Here is a 12,644-nt window from a genome sequence, read left to right as displayed (position 1 = left end):
TTGTGGGAAAGCTCGGCATGGAAGAATCGAGATTGCTCGATCTTGGAACGCGGCCGGAACACGTGCGTATTTACGCCAGAAGGGACGCCATTACAGTCGCCTATGAGAAGAAACGCGCGAGCACCCATTGTTTCAATCGCCTTTTCTACCTGCCCTGACTAGCAATGTCCGAAATTTGTTTTTCAAATCGCGACCCTGGGATTTCCCGTCACCGATCGTTTCTATCGATCGCGAATAGCTTACGGCGTTCCCTAACACCTTTAAAATTTTCAAATCATAACTTCTAAGTACACTTAATAATAATACTTGTATTCCTAAGCATCCTTAGTAGTAATACTTTTCAAAAATATTCATTAAGTTCGTTTCAATAAGCGTGGAAAGGAAAAACAGCAATATCAGAAATGATCAGAAGCATCGGTTTTAATTCGCTATCCTCGGAGAGAAAGTTTTCAGGAATTCAATTCTTTGATTTTATCCTACTAACAGTGAGCAAAATAAAATATAGTTTGGTTTATTAAGAAACGTGTGTTGCAAGGTTTGCGCGGAGAGAAAGTTTTCACGAATATAATTTTTTGACTTTAACCTACTACCGTAGAGCAGTAAGAAGAGTAAAACGCAGTTGGTCTTATTAAGAAACGTGTGTTGCAAGGTTTACTCACCGACTACGAAATCCAGATGACATTCTAGAGCACCAAACCCGACGATAACGAATCAGCTCCACGTGCAAACAGTTTAACAGTCACTTTACAACGAACATCCACCTCTCAAGCTTCGAGAAACGCGTTATTACACTAAACAATCCTTCACTGCCGCAAGAACTCGCGAATACCGAGCCGAGTATAGGCTCGTAAAACGGAAGAGGATCGCTCGGCACGCTCCCTCGGAACCAGCAATTTCTACGCCATCCTCGTTGAAACGTTCCACGGAATATTCTTCCTTCTTCTCAATTAGGACATGCAAAATAGAAACGTCGCCTATTAATTAAACAATATCGACGATTCCAATGGAAACTATCTAAATGAAGGCTCCACTGTTTTTCCTTGCACGAAAAATTTTCCTTAGTTCGCAATAAACATTTTAATACCTGGCATTCGAGATCTAAGCCGACCTTCGGTCCCTTGGGACTCGCTCTTAAGAAATCCCAGTATAGAGCGACATCAAGGGACAAAAAGGAATTTCAAAGAAGAGATGAAAGAAATGGAAGAAATATGAAACTTGGAGGAATTAGAGAAATTACTTAAACGAATATATATACTTCTAAATTCGAACCTCTCGATCCAAATGGTAGTTGCGGAGAAGCGAAACCAGTTGTGGTCGCGGAGGACACTAATGGTCGATAGGTAGGTTCGCCGGTTCGAGGAGCGACTGTTATCAGCGGGAGAGGAAAAGCTCGATAGTCCAGCCGTGGTGAACGACAGCGTAACATCGACTGCGTGTAGCGCACTCGACGTGTTTCCAGGTGTGCGCCAGTAGGCACAAGCCAGAGAGCACAGCGTGGCTGATGAAACGAGCGGGGAAACTAAAGTCCCATAGGATACGCGGTCGCTTCTATACACTGTGTACACCTAGATAGTTATGAAGGCAGGTGCCGGCAGTCAGGTGAACGTGGCGGAACACAGGAAGTGCCAGAGACAGAGAGGCATTACAAAACTATGGAATGGTGGGGAGGGGCAAAAGACGATAGAGGAAAGAAAGGAAAAGAGAAGAATACCGTGTGACTCGGCGAGTCGCGTGCCCCGTGCCGTCGCGATATTAATTTTCCTTCGTAAACTCGCTGTCTCGTAGCTTTCATATCGAAGGCTTCTAGCAGCTTCGCCAGGTGTTTAAAAACATTCCACGAATTTCTTAACGCATTTGCATCCTACACGCGTACGTAGACAAATCACCGACGTTCAATTTGCTCGCAGCAGACTCGCTGTACAAACATGCTGACCTTTTACTCGAGGAAGACCCAGCTACGAATAACATAAAGCTTCGAAACACGTGTTCATCCGTTCGCCTGGTCGAAATTTGAAAAGGAAAATCCTTAATCCTCCGGTCCTTTCATTCGCACCATAAACGGACATCGAGACAATGACGGTCATTCTAGGAATCGTCGAGCTCGCTCTGTGCTTGTTAACGACGAAACGAGCGACCAACATGACACGACGTTCGATGCGACTCGACAAATCCTTTCTCTCTTCGATTCGTTAGAATCATCGGCGATCAATGAAAACGGATATGGATAATGTTCCTACAAGCTGAACCCCGAAGGCTGAAAAAGTAGAACGCGAAATTCCAATACGTCGTTGCGTTATCAATCCACCACCCTATCTGTTTGCCGCGACGAAACGTACACAACGACGAATAGGGCCGCGTTGTTATGCTACTTGCGACTCCATGGTGTACAGTGTACAGTGTACAGGAATAGCTTGCGAGACATAGCCCCACCTTCGCGTCCCACGTGCGTGTATGCGGCACACCATATTTCCCGCATGCAACAGTGTACGCAAGTGCAACACCATCCGACGAAGTCGTTGACTGGAAAACGAGCAGGGGGCCTAGGAAGAGGCACGGGGAACGGTGGCGGCACGCTCTTCGTACGCTCGTTTATTCGCACTTTTACCCGGTTCGCTTAAGTGCGCCCGGTTTGTTTATCAGACGCTTCTTGTTTTCAGAACCAAGCCTCTGTTATCCTCCTGATACCGTGATACACTTTGCGAAGCTTCAAACTGGCAGACGTTTTATCCTGTTACGATTCTCTTCGCTCTGCCATATTCGAATCTCGCTGTTGTTTTCGAAATATTCTAATTACACCGAACGTAGGTACGAAGGCGATATCTTTTATCAAAATCGAGATTAAAAAATTAATAAAAAAAGCAATGCTTCTTTCGCAAAGAAAAAGATTGCTAGTTTTTCGGCGTACAGAAATATCTGCGATGCTTGCTCCTATGTCTGAAAACACATCTTTTTTTTCTCCTAGGAAAAACCGTTAGACCCATTACCAGTGCTGATTGTTCATCGCCCCGAGCAACAATTCAGTATGTGCAAGTCAGAGTTCCACTTTTTACGCTATAGAAAATCGCGTTACGGGCACAACTTTTCTGCAAAGTCTCTAATAGCCCATCGATGCAATTGGAATGCGTACAAAGCGCGGTGCAATATCTGAATTTATTTGATCGCTATTGAAATCGATTAGTTATAGTACGTAAACAGCATTGAATTTGCAATTGTTATAAAACTATTTTTTAATTAGATATGCGATCACAACACGTTCACGTCATACCTTAATCGCTTAGAAACGAAAACGAAGAGATCAGTTATGGTACATAAGCAGGATTGAAGTTGCAGTTACGTTAGAAAATTCTTTTCTAAATTTCATGCGCAATCGTAAGTTGTTTGTATTATATTTCAATCGTTTAGGAAACGGCAAAGAAAAGGCGAAAATTAAATTAAGGAAACATGAAACGTAAACGGATATACTAAGTTATGACTATTGAATGTAAACCTGTAATATTCAAGTTTAGACGTTTTCTTCTAATTTACAAACGAGCTCGATTCATAGGGGATTAAATTAAGCACGATCGAAGGATTTACTCGTGATCGTAATGTTATGTTTGAACCTTCCGTGACTTCCTGTGCAACCCGCCTTTCCGGTACCCCCATCTGCCAACCCATGCATTCTAAGGTTTCGTTCAAACATTTCCGTTCTTTTCCATTGGCCACTTCGAGTATGGCAATGTTCATTCTCCAGTCGGATTCAGATGGCAGTATAGTACAGTAATGCGAAATATTCGCAACACTGGTGGTAAGTTTTAAACAGATAAAAAATATATATTAAATATACGCAGTATATATAATTATTTTACTGGAGTTGTTTATGCAAATTCATATTGTTGTTAATATAATTGGAAAAATAGATAGAAAAGCATGCGTTACGTGGATTTTGTCAAGCGTTGATTACCAGGGAAGTTATAGATATTGTTTATAAAAAATGATCACGTCAATGTTCTAGATATGATCAGAGAAATGCTCGTTGCTCAAATTGAACGTTGGTAGGTATTCTCATAGTGATTTATGAAGACCGTTTATTGCTACCTCCTACCGAGACTCTTCTTGCGGATGCAACGACCCTCAATGTTTCAGTTTCCTGGTCTGGAGTGATCGACATTTTCTGCACCTTATGTGGCTCATCTTTACCTAAAGCATGGTCGTGCATTAATACTATACTCTCATTTACGGAGTTAGAATCCCGAGAATAACCAAAACTCGCTAATAACTGTTCTGGTAGATCTCTCAGCGTGGATCTTCTTCTCCCAAAAATCTGCTTTACTCTTGGAATAGGAGTCGAAGACGTCCTTCCTGAAATCATCCTAGGTAAATTGGCTTCTGATGTTTGAGAGCCCCTACTTACTAGAAATTGTAATAACGATAACCGAACAAAGTATATTTATCTATTTCGAATATTAAACAATTAATTATTATTATATTTTTAATATATTTAATATTAAATGTATTAATAATTATTGTTTTTTTTTTACCGAAGATAATGTCTGATGCATTCATGGTCGACAAATAATCTTTGAAACTTTTCCATTTTTCGTTAGAATAATGTTTAAACTTTCTGAAATATTTCCTGGTCTTTGTATTCGGTTGGCATAATTTTTTTACCTTGGTTGTCAAGTCTTTAGACATTTCTCTTGCAATTTCTAATCTCTGATAGAAATCGATAGGGTTTTGTTCCAGAAAATATCTTGCGTTATCGTTCGTTTTTTCCATAATGAACTGATTAATCTTTGTGCCTTCCGATTCATAGACTTTTACGCGAGGTACCAAACGACGCAACTTCCCGTGCAATTTCTCAATTTCTTCCAGCTTTTCTAAAATTTCCTTCACATACCTTTCGCACATATTACGCCTCATAAAACATGCAGCATGTTTGCAATTTCCAAAAAAAATATGTATTTATTGCATTTTTTAATTAAATACAGGAACAAATGAGCCACGTGCGAATCTCAATTTACTTCATGATAATGTCATAAGGGACCTGTAACCTATTTTCACATAAAAATATAACAAACATCCGATGTAACACAGAAGAAAAATTACTTTTTCATGTTAAAAAATAAACTTTATAATTTTGGAGGTTTTATTTCGAACGTATAATATGTCGTCATATAAAAATAGCAATAAACATGTCAACAAACGCAGAACGAGCTACGCCAAATCGTTGTTATTGCAAGGCCCAAGATGGAGAAAATAGTTTAAATAAGATTGCAGAAATTGTAACTGTTGTAAATCTTAAAGTACAAAAATTGCGAGACGAGGTCAGTGCTCTTAAAAATGTCAGCCTTGATAAAGAAAAAAAGTTGTTTCAGAAAACTGAAACTGCTTGCAGACATTCTTCTTGTTGCAGAAGTGAATTTGACATTTCCTCGAATAATGTAGGATATGATAAAGTTACTGATTCAGAAAATTCAAAGAATCTTACAAGTCTCATTAAAAATAATTCGATAAATGATTGTATGACAGAATATACGAAAATTGATGATAGAACGTCTAGCCCTGTAAAAGATTTAAATAATGTTTGTACGAACGAAAAACTACAAGTAACAGATTGTAAGCCTATTGTACGGAAGAGAAGAAAAAAGAAAATTTCTCACGGAGTTCAGTGTGACTTAAGAATGGAATGTAAAAGGAAACGAAACTTTTTAAATTGTTTCATAACAGAATCGCATACTAAGGTAGATAATCTGAGATTGAATAAGAAAATGAAATTTTCATCCAAGAGTAATATTCACAGAATTTTTGACCCTGATGTAGAAAGGGTGAAATTTAAAAATATGAAAGAACAGAAAAATGATCAAATTATTCAATTAGACACTTACGCACATGGCGAAGACAATGCAGTTCGAGGAAAGGGCAGTCAGATGAGTAAATTAATTAAAAACGAACCTAAAAAGGAAACATCGCAAGAAATCAAAATGATGGAAAATAAACTGACTGAATATAAAGCGGACCTACCAGAAGGTACGAAAGGTGAACGTGAATCATTCAAACACTCAATGACAAGTCGAATGAGTGGTGGTGCAGAAATTCGTGGGAACTACCTAATTTCCGACTTCCATAGCAAAATGCAAAAGATTAATTTATACAAGAACGTAAAATTTGATGCAATGAATGTAAAAAGAAGATTGGATGCCTGTATAAACGAATTGAATGGAATAATTGAAGACGTTTCTTTAATTTTACCAGATACGAATGTCTCAAAAAAATTGCAAAAGTGAAATATAAAAAATGTTCGAATAATGAAACAGAAGATTTTTCATTTTAATATTATTTTCAGATTAAGGCATAATATTGATTGGTAAAAAAAAAGAAAACTGTATTTTTGTTGTCTTTTTTGTATATTTTTACACATTACGAAAGTTTTTTTTTCAAAAGCATTCGATTATAAAATCTTCTGAGTAGAATATTAGGGAATTTTGTTGCATTTATAGTGCAGGTGTAATCGCCCGTAGAGGATGTAACAGCTACTATGATCGTTAATAAAAGTGCATATGTTTTCACACGGTGCATTCAAATCAAACCAACGTAATCTCGGTGCACTTCAAGATGCATGAACGATTACTATTCACCGAGGCCTACGGGGGTGAGAAGGATAGATTTTTCGTCAAATCAAAAGGTAACTGTATTCTGACATGACAAACATCACTGTTAGTTTACATAACCTATCGTTCGTTTTGGTCTACAGACGAGCAATCGATAACCGAACTGTTATCAGACACAACTAGAACGAAGTCTTTTTATTCTGGTTTCATATCGATTGTAAAAGAGGTATTTTTACCTCAAGGATATCCCGACAGCGTTCACCCTGATTACACTTCTTATCAAATATGGGATACAGTTCAGGTTAGTTTGCATAGAATGCTGCAAACGTTATTTATATTTTATGAGTGAAACTACTGTTCACGAACGAAATTACACCATTATCACTGCTCTCTTATTTGTTATAGGCATTTGCAAGTACCATAATGGGTACACTTACGACACATTCTATCATGCAAGGGGTAGGTGTAGGTGAAGCATCAGCAACTCCGTTAGCAGCAGCTATAACATGGATATTAAAAGATGGGACTGGAATGATCGGTCGTATTGTGTTTGCATGGTGGAATGGGTAAATAAAATCATATATAGGAATACAATACTTCTAATTAATATCTACAAAAGCAGCAATTATCTTTCATTCATTAGGACAGATTTAGATGGACAATGTAAAAAATGGAGACTTTTTGCTGATATTCTTAATGATTTAGCAATGGGATTAGAATTATTCTTACCCTATTTTTCTTCCTATTCACTTGGAATATTGTGCATTTCAACAGCGATGAAATCGATTGTTGGTGTTGCTGGTGGGGCAACAAGGGCAGCGCTTACACAGCATCAGGTACAAAAAGCCTAAAATAGATTTGATTTTATTAGTTATAATATATTAATTTGCATTACAGGCATTACAAAATAATTTGGCAGATGTATCTGCTAAAGACGGAAGTCAAGAAACATGTGTAAATTTAATAGCATCCTTTGTTGGTATTTTAATACTTTCAATTTTTCACAATGGACGGTAAATATTAAATTACATATATCTATTGTTTTCGTAATATATGAATTTAATTCTATTGAAAAGCGTGCTAACGATATTATCGATGTACCAATGGTATGTATAATCTGTATGTAGATACATAATGGAACTGTATCTCTTCCTCGTGATGATACATCTGTATGCAAATTACATGGCTGTAAAAGCATTATGCTTAAATTCTTTAAACGAAGATCGCTTAGCTTTAATAGTAAAAAGTTATATTTCGAACGAAGTCATTCCAAAACCCGAAGAAGTTAACAAAAAGGAATCAGTGTTATTATTAACAAAACCGAGTAAGGATGTTGTATTTTACTTTTAAACATTAAGTTACTACATGTTGTTTTTTAATTATATCTTTGCAGCAATGAGCATATGTGGATTCGATATAAAAATAGGTGTTTCTCTCGCGGCTCTTATAAAAGAGGATATAATTTTAACAAGTGATACCGAGCTTGCATTGAAGCTTTTCTTAGATAGAAAATACTTGATTTCTATTGATGTACAAAACAAAACTATTTTTATATGTCTTAAAAAAGACGCGCAGCCTTATGATGTCTTGGAAGCATATTTCCATGCTTGCCTTTGCGGCTTGTTTATTTGTATGTCTTTAAAAGTGCCACTTGTAAGTAAATTATATAAATGAATTTTAATGCTTATATTTTGAAATATTACGTTTTTCCAGGATGTTTTCGTAAAACCCGAAGTGAGCGATCTGTCGTATCCTTTAATGCGACTTTATGTACTTAATAAAAGGTATTCCAATACAAATAATCGTATACAATCATCGAAAGCCATAGAGAGCATTTACGCTACGAATTTATTGATCTCGGGCGAATACAAAGCCTTTATTAGTGATCTTGAAAGTAAAGGTAAATAATTTTATTGTTATGTGATAGAAGTTTGGTATTCTTTTTATTCATAAATATCGTTTTTTTTTTTTTTTTAGGATGGATGACAGAAACAAACCTATTACCAGTAGCAGGTTGGAGATTTTTATAAAAAGTCATAAAATGGTAAAAAAGAAGTGCAAGGACATCGGAAATTAAAATATCGTTCCTTCCATATTATTTACCTCGATAAAATTTTATAATTGTTAATTATTTAAGTAATTTTATTTGCATATCTTGTAACTATCTGTTGGCAATGAAAAAATTATTTATAAATATTTTCTTACAAATTTTTATCACAGGTGATATATTATAGTAAAACTGATATGGAAACCAGTTTATTTCCAATAATTTATAAAAATATAACAAGCCTTTAACCTGTACAAATATTTCAATGAAGTTGAACTAAGACTCTTGTTCCTGTTTAGGGCCAGTCTGTGATAAATGTTTTACTATATCCACCCAGTCCCATCCTCGTGGCCTTTCTCCTTTTCCATCTGCCTTATTCCATTGTCTACGCTTCTGAGCTTTAGTTAAATGTTCCTTCTTTGGCTTTTTTGTTATTTCCTCCAACTTTGCATAAAAATTTGGTCCTCTTTCATATATATCAAATAAATTTATAGTTTAATATAACTAATTCTTACCTGTTGATTTTCATCTGTTATTTTAAGCTGGTTGGTTTGTAAGTTTAAATCAACTACAGAGTCTGGTTGTGCTGAGATCAACTCAGTATAATGTTCTTGTACATATTGGAATAACGTATAAGTCATAGCACTTCCCAACCACTGATCCGCCTCTGCTTCCAAATGCTGCAGCACCTTGTCTTTTACTTCTTGCACACTGTATTCCAATCATTCACCTTTAATAAAAGCAACAGACTGCAAGAATAGTCAGTGAACAACATGGTTCCACTTACATGTGCTTGTTATAAAATGTGTTCATGTTAATGGTAGGCCTCTCTGATGGATATGTCATGCCCCATGAAATTTCCAATAGAAATGATTTCATATCATTGTCCTCTCCATACTATATATAAAGTCAATGTTATACAATATGTAAGGACTATAACTTAGAAGTCATAAAATTTGAATAAACACGATCTACTCGTTATCGATACTGATTTATTTTAAAATTAGAAATTAGAATTATATTTTATAATTTAAGAATACAATCGTGATTATATTTCGCAATTTTTGGAAAGAGCAAACCTTGTACTGAAACGTAGTAGGTGTCAACTGTTTAAAAGCCGAATCTCCTTCATATATCGAAAGAAGAACTTCTCTTTCCTCTTCCTGAAGTTCGGCATCGTCCATCTCCTTTCTCCAATGTTTGATTTTAATACTCTAATTTTTTTGTTACGCGCACAGCTCATACGTTACTTTGAGGTTAGAAAAACTTATAGTAGACAGAGTCGCTATCACTAAATCGATTGTGCTGCCTTGATCACGTCATGCGCGCCACACCGCGTCACGCTGGAAAGTACTTATTCTCCTTTACCGTAGTACTTATTTTATTATTACCTTATGAGACTTTGCGTCCCATGTCCCAAAATGTATAAAGAATTAGAGGTATCAATGCGCCCTCTACAATCTAAAATGGCGTAAATTGAAATGGAATTAGAGGCACTAAAGTTCGTTAAACCGCATTTAAAAAGTTTATCATTTGTTATATTTGTAAAAATTGGCAAACATATATTCGATTGTGTTGTTAGAACTTCTGACGGTCTACTGATAGCCGTAATGTATTCTGTAGATGGTAAGATATTTGCAGCGAAAATATTTCTTAGAATTTTTCCAAGAAATCGCTTAGGTATTCCTATGTACAAAACATTGAATGTTTTTTATGTTTATTTAGTTTCAAGGTTTCGACGTGGAAAATTTCGATTCACCACGCAGGGTTGGGAGAACTCGAATATTCCCAAACAAATTAGAAAGTATAGATGGATCTGCGGTGAGGGGTGTTATTCGTTATCGAAGATCGTGGTGTCAACACATCCCCAAACCATGGTAGTTTATATATTATAACTTCTTGGAATAAAATTTGTAATTTAAATTTTATTTTATAATTGGTTTTAATCTTATAAATTTATTTATATTTTTTTATCTTTTCGATCTAAATTCAACAAAGTTCTATTTCGTTATATCAAACTTTTTAAATCATAATACCATTTATAAGAACAATATACAGGATATAAATCATATTTCACGTTTTATTATAGATTATTCACACGATCTTCACTCCTGCCTATAATCTTGTCAAGACCTAATGGCGTTACAAAAGGTTAAAAATGTAAGTCTATTCTTCATATTTTGTTTCAGTAATAATTAATTTGAAAAATTAGAAGTATTTATTTTTTTACTAAAATAATATTTAAAATAACGAACTTTCAATTTTATAAAATTCTTATTATTATTAAAATTTCAATCTCATTCATTATCTGAAACTTTCTATATGAAAAGTACTATATTTTTAAGGATTAATAATATTTCACATCCTATTACAAATTTCCTAGTTTTCTTTAACTATGATCCCCTTGGATGACGGCCTCGATGTTGACTTTTTCTGGGTTATTACAGCATCGATGACAATGTTCTCTGAATCAGATCTACATCTAATGGTGAGTCGCATGCATCTTTGTTTTCCTGTTCAAACTCGAACGCGTATCCGATACGGTGGTTATAGTCGAACTGCATGCAGTAAGGTCGACGGTCGGTACTGCAGGAAATAGTACAGATAAGTCTCGAAACTCGAAATCGAGAAACTTATTATATAATATTATGTTGTTACTAACAGTTACTATTAATATAATGATATAATATTAATAAATTATTGACAATAATAATTTCTTACGTTTTTCACAATACATGGTTTGAATCATAGACCAAGTATAGAACTGTTGTACCTGGTCAGTGGTTTGAATTAAACCATTTACAATCTTCTCCTACACTGAATCGGTAACATTGGGAATGATGTGTTGGGAAACTGAAACGTTAAGGTGGATTTAGGGCGGAATTAAAATGACAAAGGGATTGGATGATGTATCTATTACGTACCTCGTTCCTTAGATCAACGCTTAAAGATAAAATAGAGCGCGTATATTTTGCTCACTTTTAAGAACAAGCTTCTTGTACATTTCAATTTAATTACTAGCCTCGTTAAGATGTTTAAGATAAATTTAAAGATAGGAAGGATAACAATCTTAGCAAAGAGGTTAAACGATTTTATCTTTCTACATACCAGGTGACGCCACATTTCCATTTTAACTTTACATTAAATTTAATCTATGGTATACATATACGAAACAAAAAAGAATCGTTAAGTTATTGAAACTTAGGGTTTCCCGCACTAAGTTTCTCAAAATTTTAATATAACTAAAACTCTATCGACAGCAAGCATTAGACTCGATCCAATTCAGAAAAAGACAAAATGCAATTCAGCGACAGGCAGAGGAGGAGAGAAAGATACAGCAAATGAGATGTATTATTCAAGTAATTTCGAAGCTGTCATGCACACAAATACAGAGATTTCTCGCGGTATCAGCCGGATTGTGCAGCAGTTTGTTCAGTCGTATGCCACCGCAGCGCAGTAGGTAGCAGGATGTTATAGCACGTTCGAAAGAGAAATGAAGCGAAAAGGGGGTGGCGAAAAAGCGACGGAGAAAACTCGGCAGGAGGAAAAAAAAACGTAGTACATATCAAGTGAGTAGCGAGCTATGGATTAATGCGAGTTTCCACTTGGGGAAGCCCAACCCCGCGTTTACACAAACATCAGTTCCTGACCCCATTCCATGTTTCGTTTAAATTTCTCTCATCGCGGAACGTTGTATCGAGGATCGAAGAATATGCCAGCTGTAACAACGCATCATCGGCTTCCTGTCAGACGAATTTTTCATCCTCGTTTTACGCGATGCGATACCGATGTTCGTCTCGTCTCGTTTCCTCTGGAACTTAAATAGTATACTAGGAAGAACCGATATTGGCGTATAAACACGAGTTTATTAATGCGTTTGTAGTAAGTTTTTTAAATATTGGCAGTATTCTTTATATATTACACATTTAGATTAATTTTGCCTCATATATTGACGCTCCAGAAGTTTAAAGCGTACTTTTTATATCGGAAAAGGTATTGTGAGGTAA

The 12,644-nt window shown here is 35.8% G+C and overlaps 4 protein-coding genes across 8 annotated transcripts in view; 1 reads left to right on the top strand and 3 right to left on the bottom strand.

Annotated features, from left to right (window-relative positions):
* Window positions 1–1,903, bottom strand: part of LOC126916945 (TNF receptor-associated factor 4) — a 33,898-nt gene extending 31,995 nt beyond the window's left edge. The window contains exons 1-2 of one of the 4 annotated variants that reach the window (XM_050723279.1): window positions 1,712–1,903; window positions 660–939 (exon numbers count right to left, since the gene is read on the bottom strand). The gene's annotated coding sequence lies outside the window, so the exon portion shown is untranslated. Of the gene's footprint in view, window positions 1–659; window positions 940–1,269; window positions 1,671–1,711 lie in introns of those variants that run through there. The other 3 variants (XM_050723281.1, XM_050723278.1, XM_050723280.1) reach the window with 3 other exon arrangements.
* A 1,918-nt stretch (window positions 1,904–3,821) lies between these two features.
* LOC126916946 (uncharacterized) lies at window positions 3,822–5,005 on the bottom strand. The gene is made up of 2 exons (XM_050723284.1): window positions 4,521–5,005; window positions 3,822–4,341 (listed from the first exon to the last, which is right to left on the bottom strand). Exons 1-2 carry the CDS (start codon window positions 4,900–4,902, stop codon window positions 4,055–4,057), a joined length of 669 nt encoding a protein of 222 aa, XP_050579241.1. The 5' UTR covers window positions 4,903–5,005; the 3' UTR covers window positions 3,822–4,054.
* Window positions 5,006–6,515: 1,510 nt separating this feature from the next.
* LOC126916944 (RUS family member 1) lies at window positions 6,516–8,895 on the top strand. The gene is made up of 9 exons (XM_050723276.1): window positions 6,516–6,664; window positions 6,734–6,891; window positions 6,996–7,156; window positions 7,234–7,426; window positions 7,488–7,603; window positions 7,718–7,914; window positions 7,984–8,243; window positions 8,304–8,490; window positions 8,568–8,895. Exons 1-9 carry the CDS (start codon window positions 6,595–6,597, stop codon window positions 8,618–8,620), a joined length of 1,395 nt encoding a protein of 464 aa, XP_050579233.1. The 5' UTR covers window positions 6,516–6,594; the 3' UTR covers window positions 8,621–8,895.
* LOC126916947 (RWD domain-containing protein 4) lies at window positions 7,174–10,078 on the bottom strand. Of its 2 annotated transcripts, none has more exons than XM_050723285.1 (5): window positions 9,717–10,078; window positions 9,425–9,534; window positions 9,153–9,348; window positions 8,887–9,081; window positions 7,174–7,437 (listed from the first exon to the last, which is right to left on the bottom strand). In XM_050723285.1, the coding sequence occupies exons 1-4, from the start codon at window positions 9,819–9,821 to the stop codon at window positions 8,914–8,916; spliced, it is 579 nt and encodes a 192-aa protein (XP_050579242.1). In that variant the 5' UTR covers window positions 9,822–10,078; the 3' UTR covers window positions 7,174–7,437; window positions 8,887–8,913. The 2 variants fall into 2 exon arrangements, with proteins under 2 accessions (XP_050579242.1, XP_050579243.1); XM_050723286.1 differs by lacking the exon at window positions 7,174–7,437 and adding an exon at window positions 8,499–8,755.
* Between the last annotated feature and the right edge of the window lie 2,566 nt (window positions 10,079–12,644).

The sequence above is a fragment of the Bombus affinis genome, chromosome 5 (assembly GCF_024516045.1).
Source record: "Bombus affinis isolate iyBomAffi1 chromosome 5, iyBomAffi1.2, whole genome shotgun sequence".
Lineage (NCBI taxonomy): Eukaryota > Metazoa > Arthropoda > Insecta > Hymenoptera > Apidae > Bombus > Bombus affinis.
Note: the sequence above shows the minus strand (reverse complement) of the source record. Positions and strands in the feature narration are given on the sequence as shown.

Coding starts and splice junctions, on each gene's coding strand:
- LOC126916944 (XM_050723276.1), top strand. CDS start 6,595: ATGCATGAACGATTACTATTCACCGAGGCCTACGGGGGTGAGAAGGAT. Junction 7,427..7,487: donor CAGCGCTTACACAGCATCAG/GTACAAAAAGCC, acceptor TTTGCATTACAG/GCATTACAAAATAATTTGGC. Junction 8,491..8,567: donor TAGTGATCTTGAAAGTAAAG/GTAAATAATTTT, acceptor TTTTTTTTTTAG/GATGGATGACAGAAACAAAC.
- LOC126916947 (XM_050723285.1), bottom strand. CDS start 9,821: ATGGACGATGCCGAACTTCAGGAAGAGGAAAGAGAAGTTCTTCTTTCG. Junction 9,349..9,424: donor ACATTTTATAACAAGCACAT/GTAAGTGGAACC, acceptor ATTGGAATACAG/TGTGCAAGAAGTAAAAGACA. Junction 9,082..9,152: donor TAACAGATGAAAATCAACAG/GTAAGAATTAGT, acceptor TTTTATGCAAAG/TTGGAGGAAATAACAAAAAA.
- LOC126916946 (XM_050723284.1), bottom strand. CDS start 4,902: ATGAGGCGTAATATGTGCGAAAGGTATGTGAAGGAAATTTTAGAAAAG. Junction 4,342..4,520: donor TGCATCAGACATTATCTTCG/GTAAAAAAAAAA, acceptor GGATGATTTCAG/GAAGGACGTCTTCGACTCCT.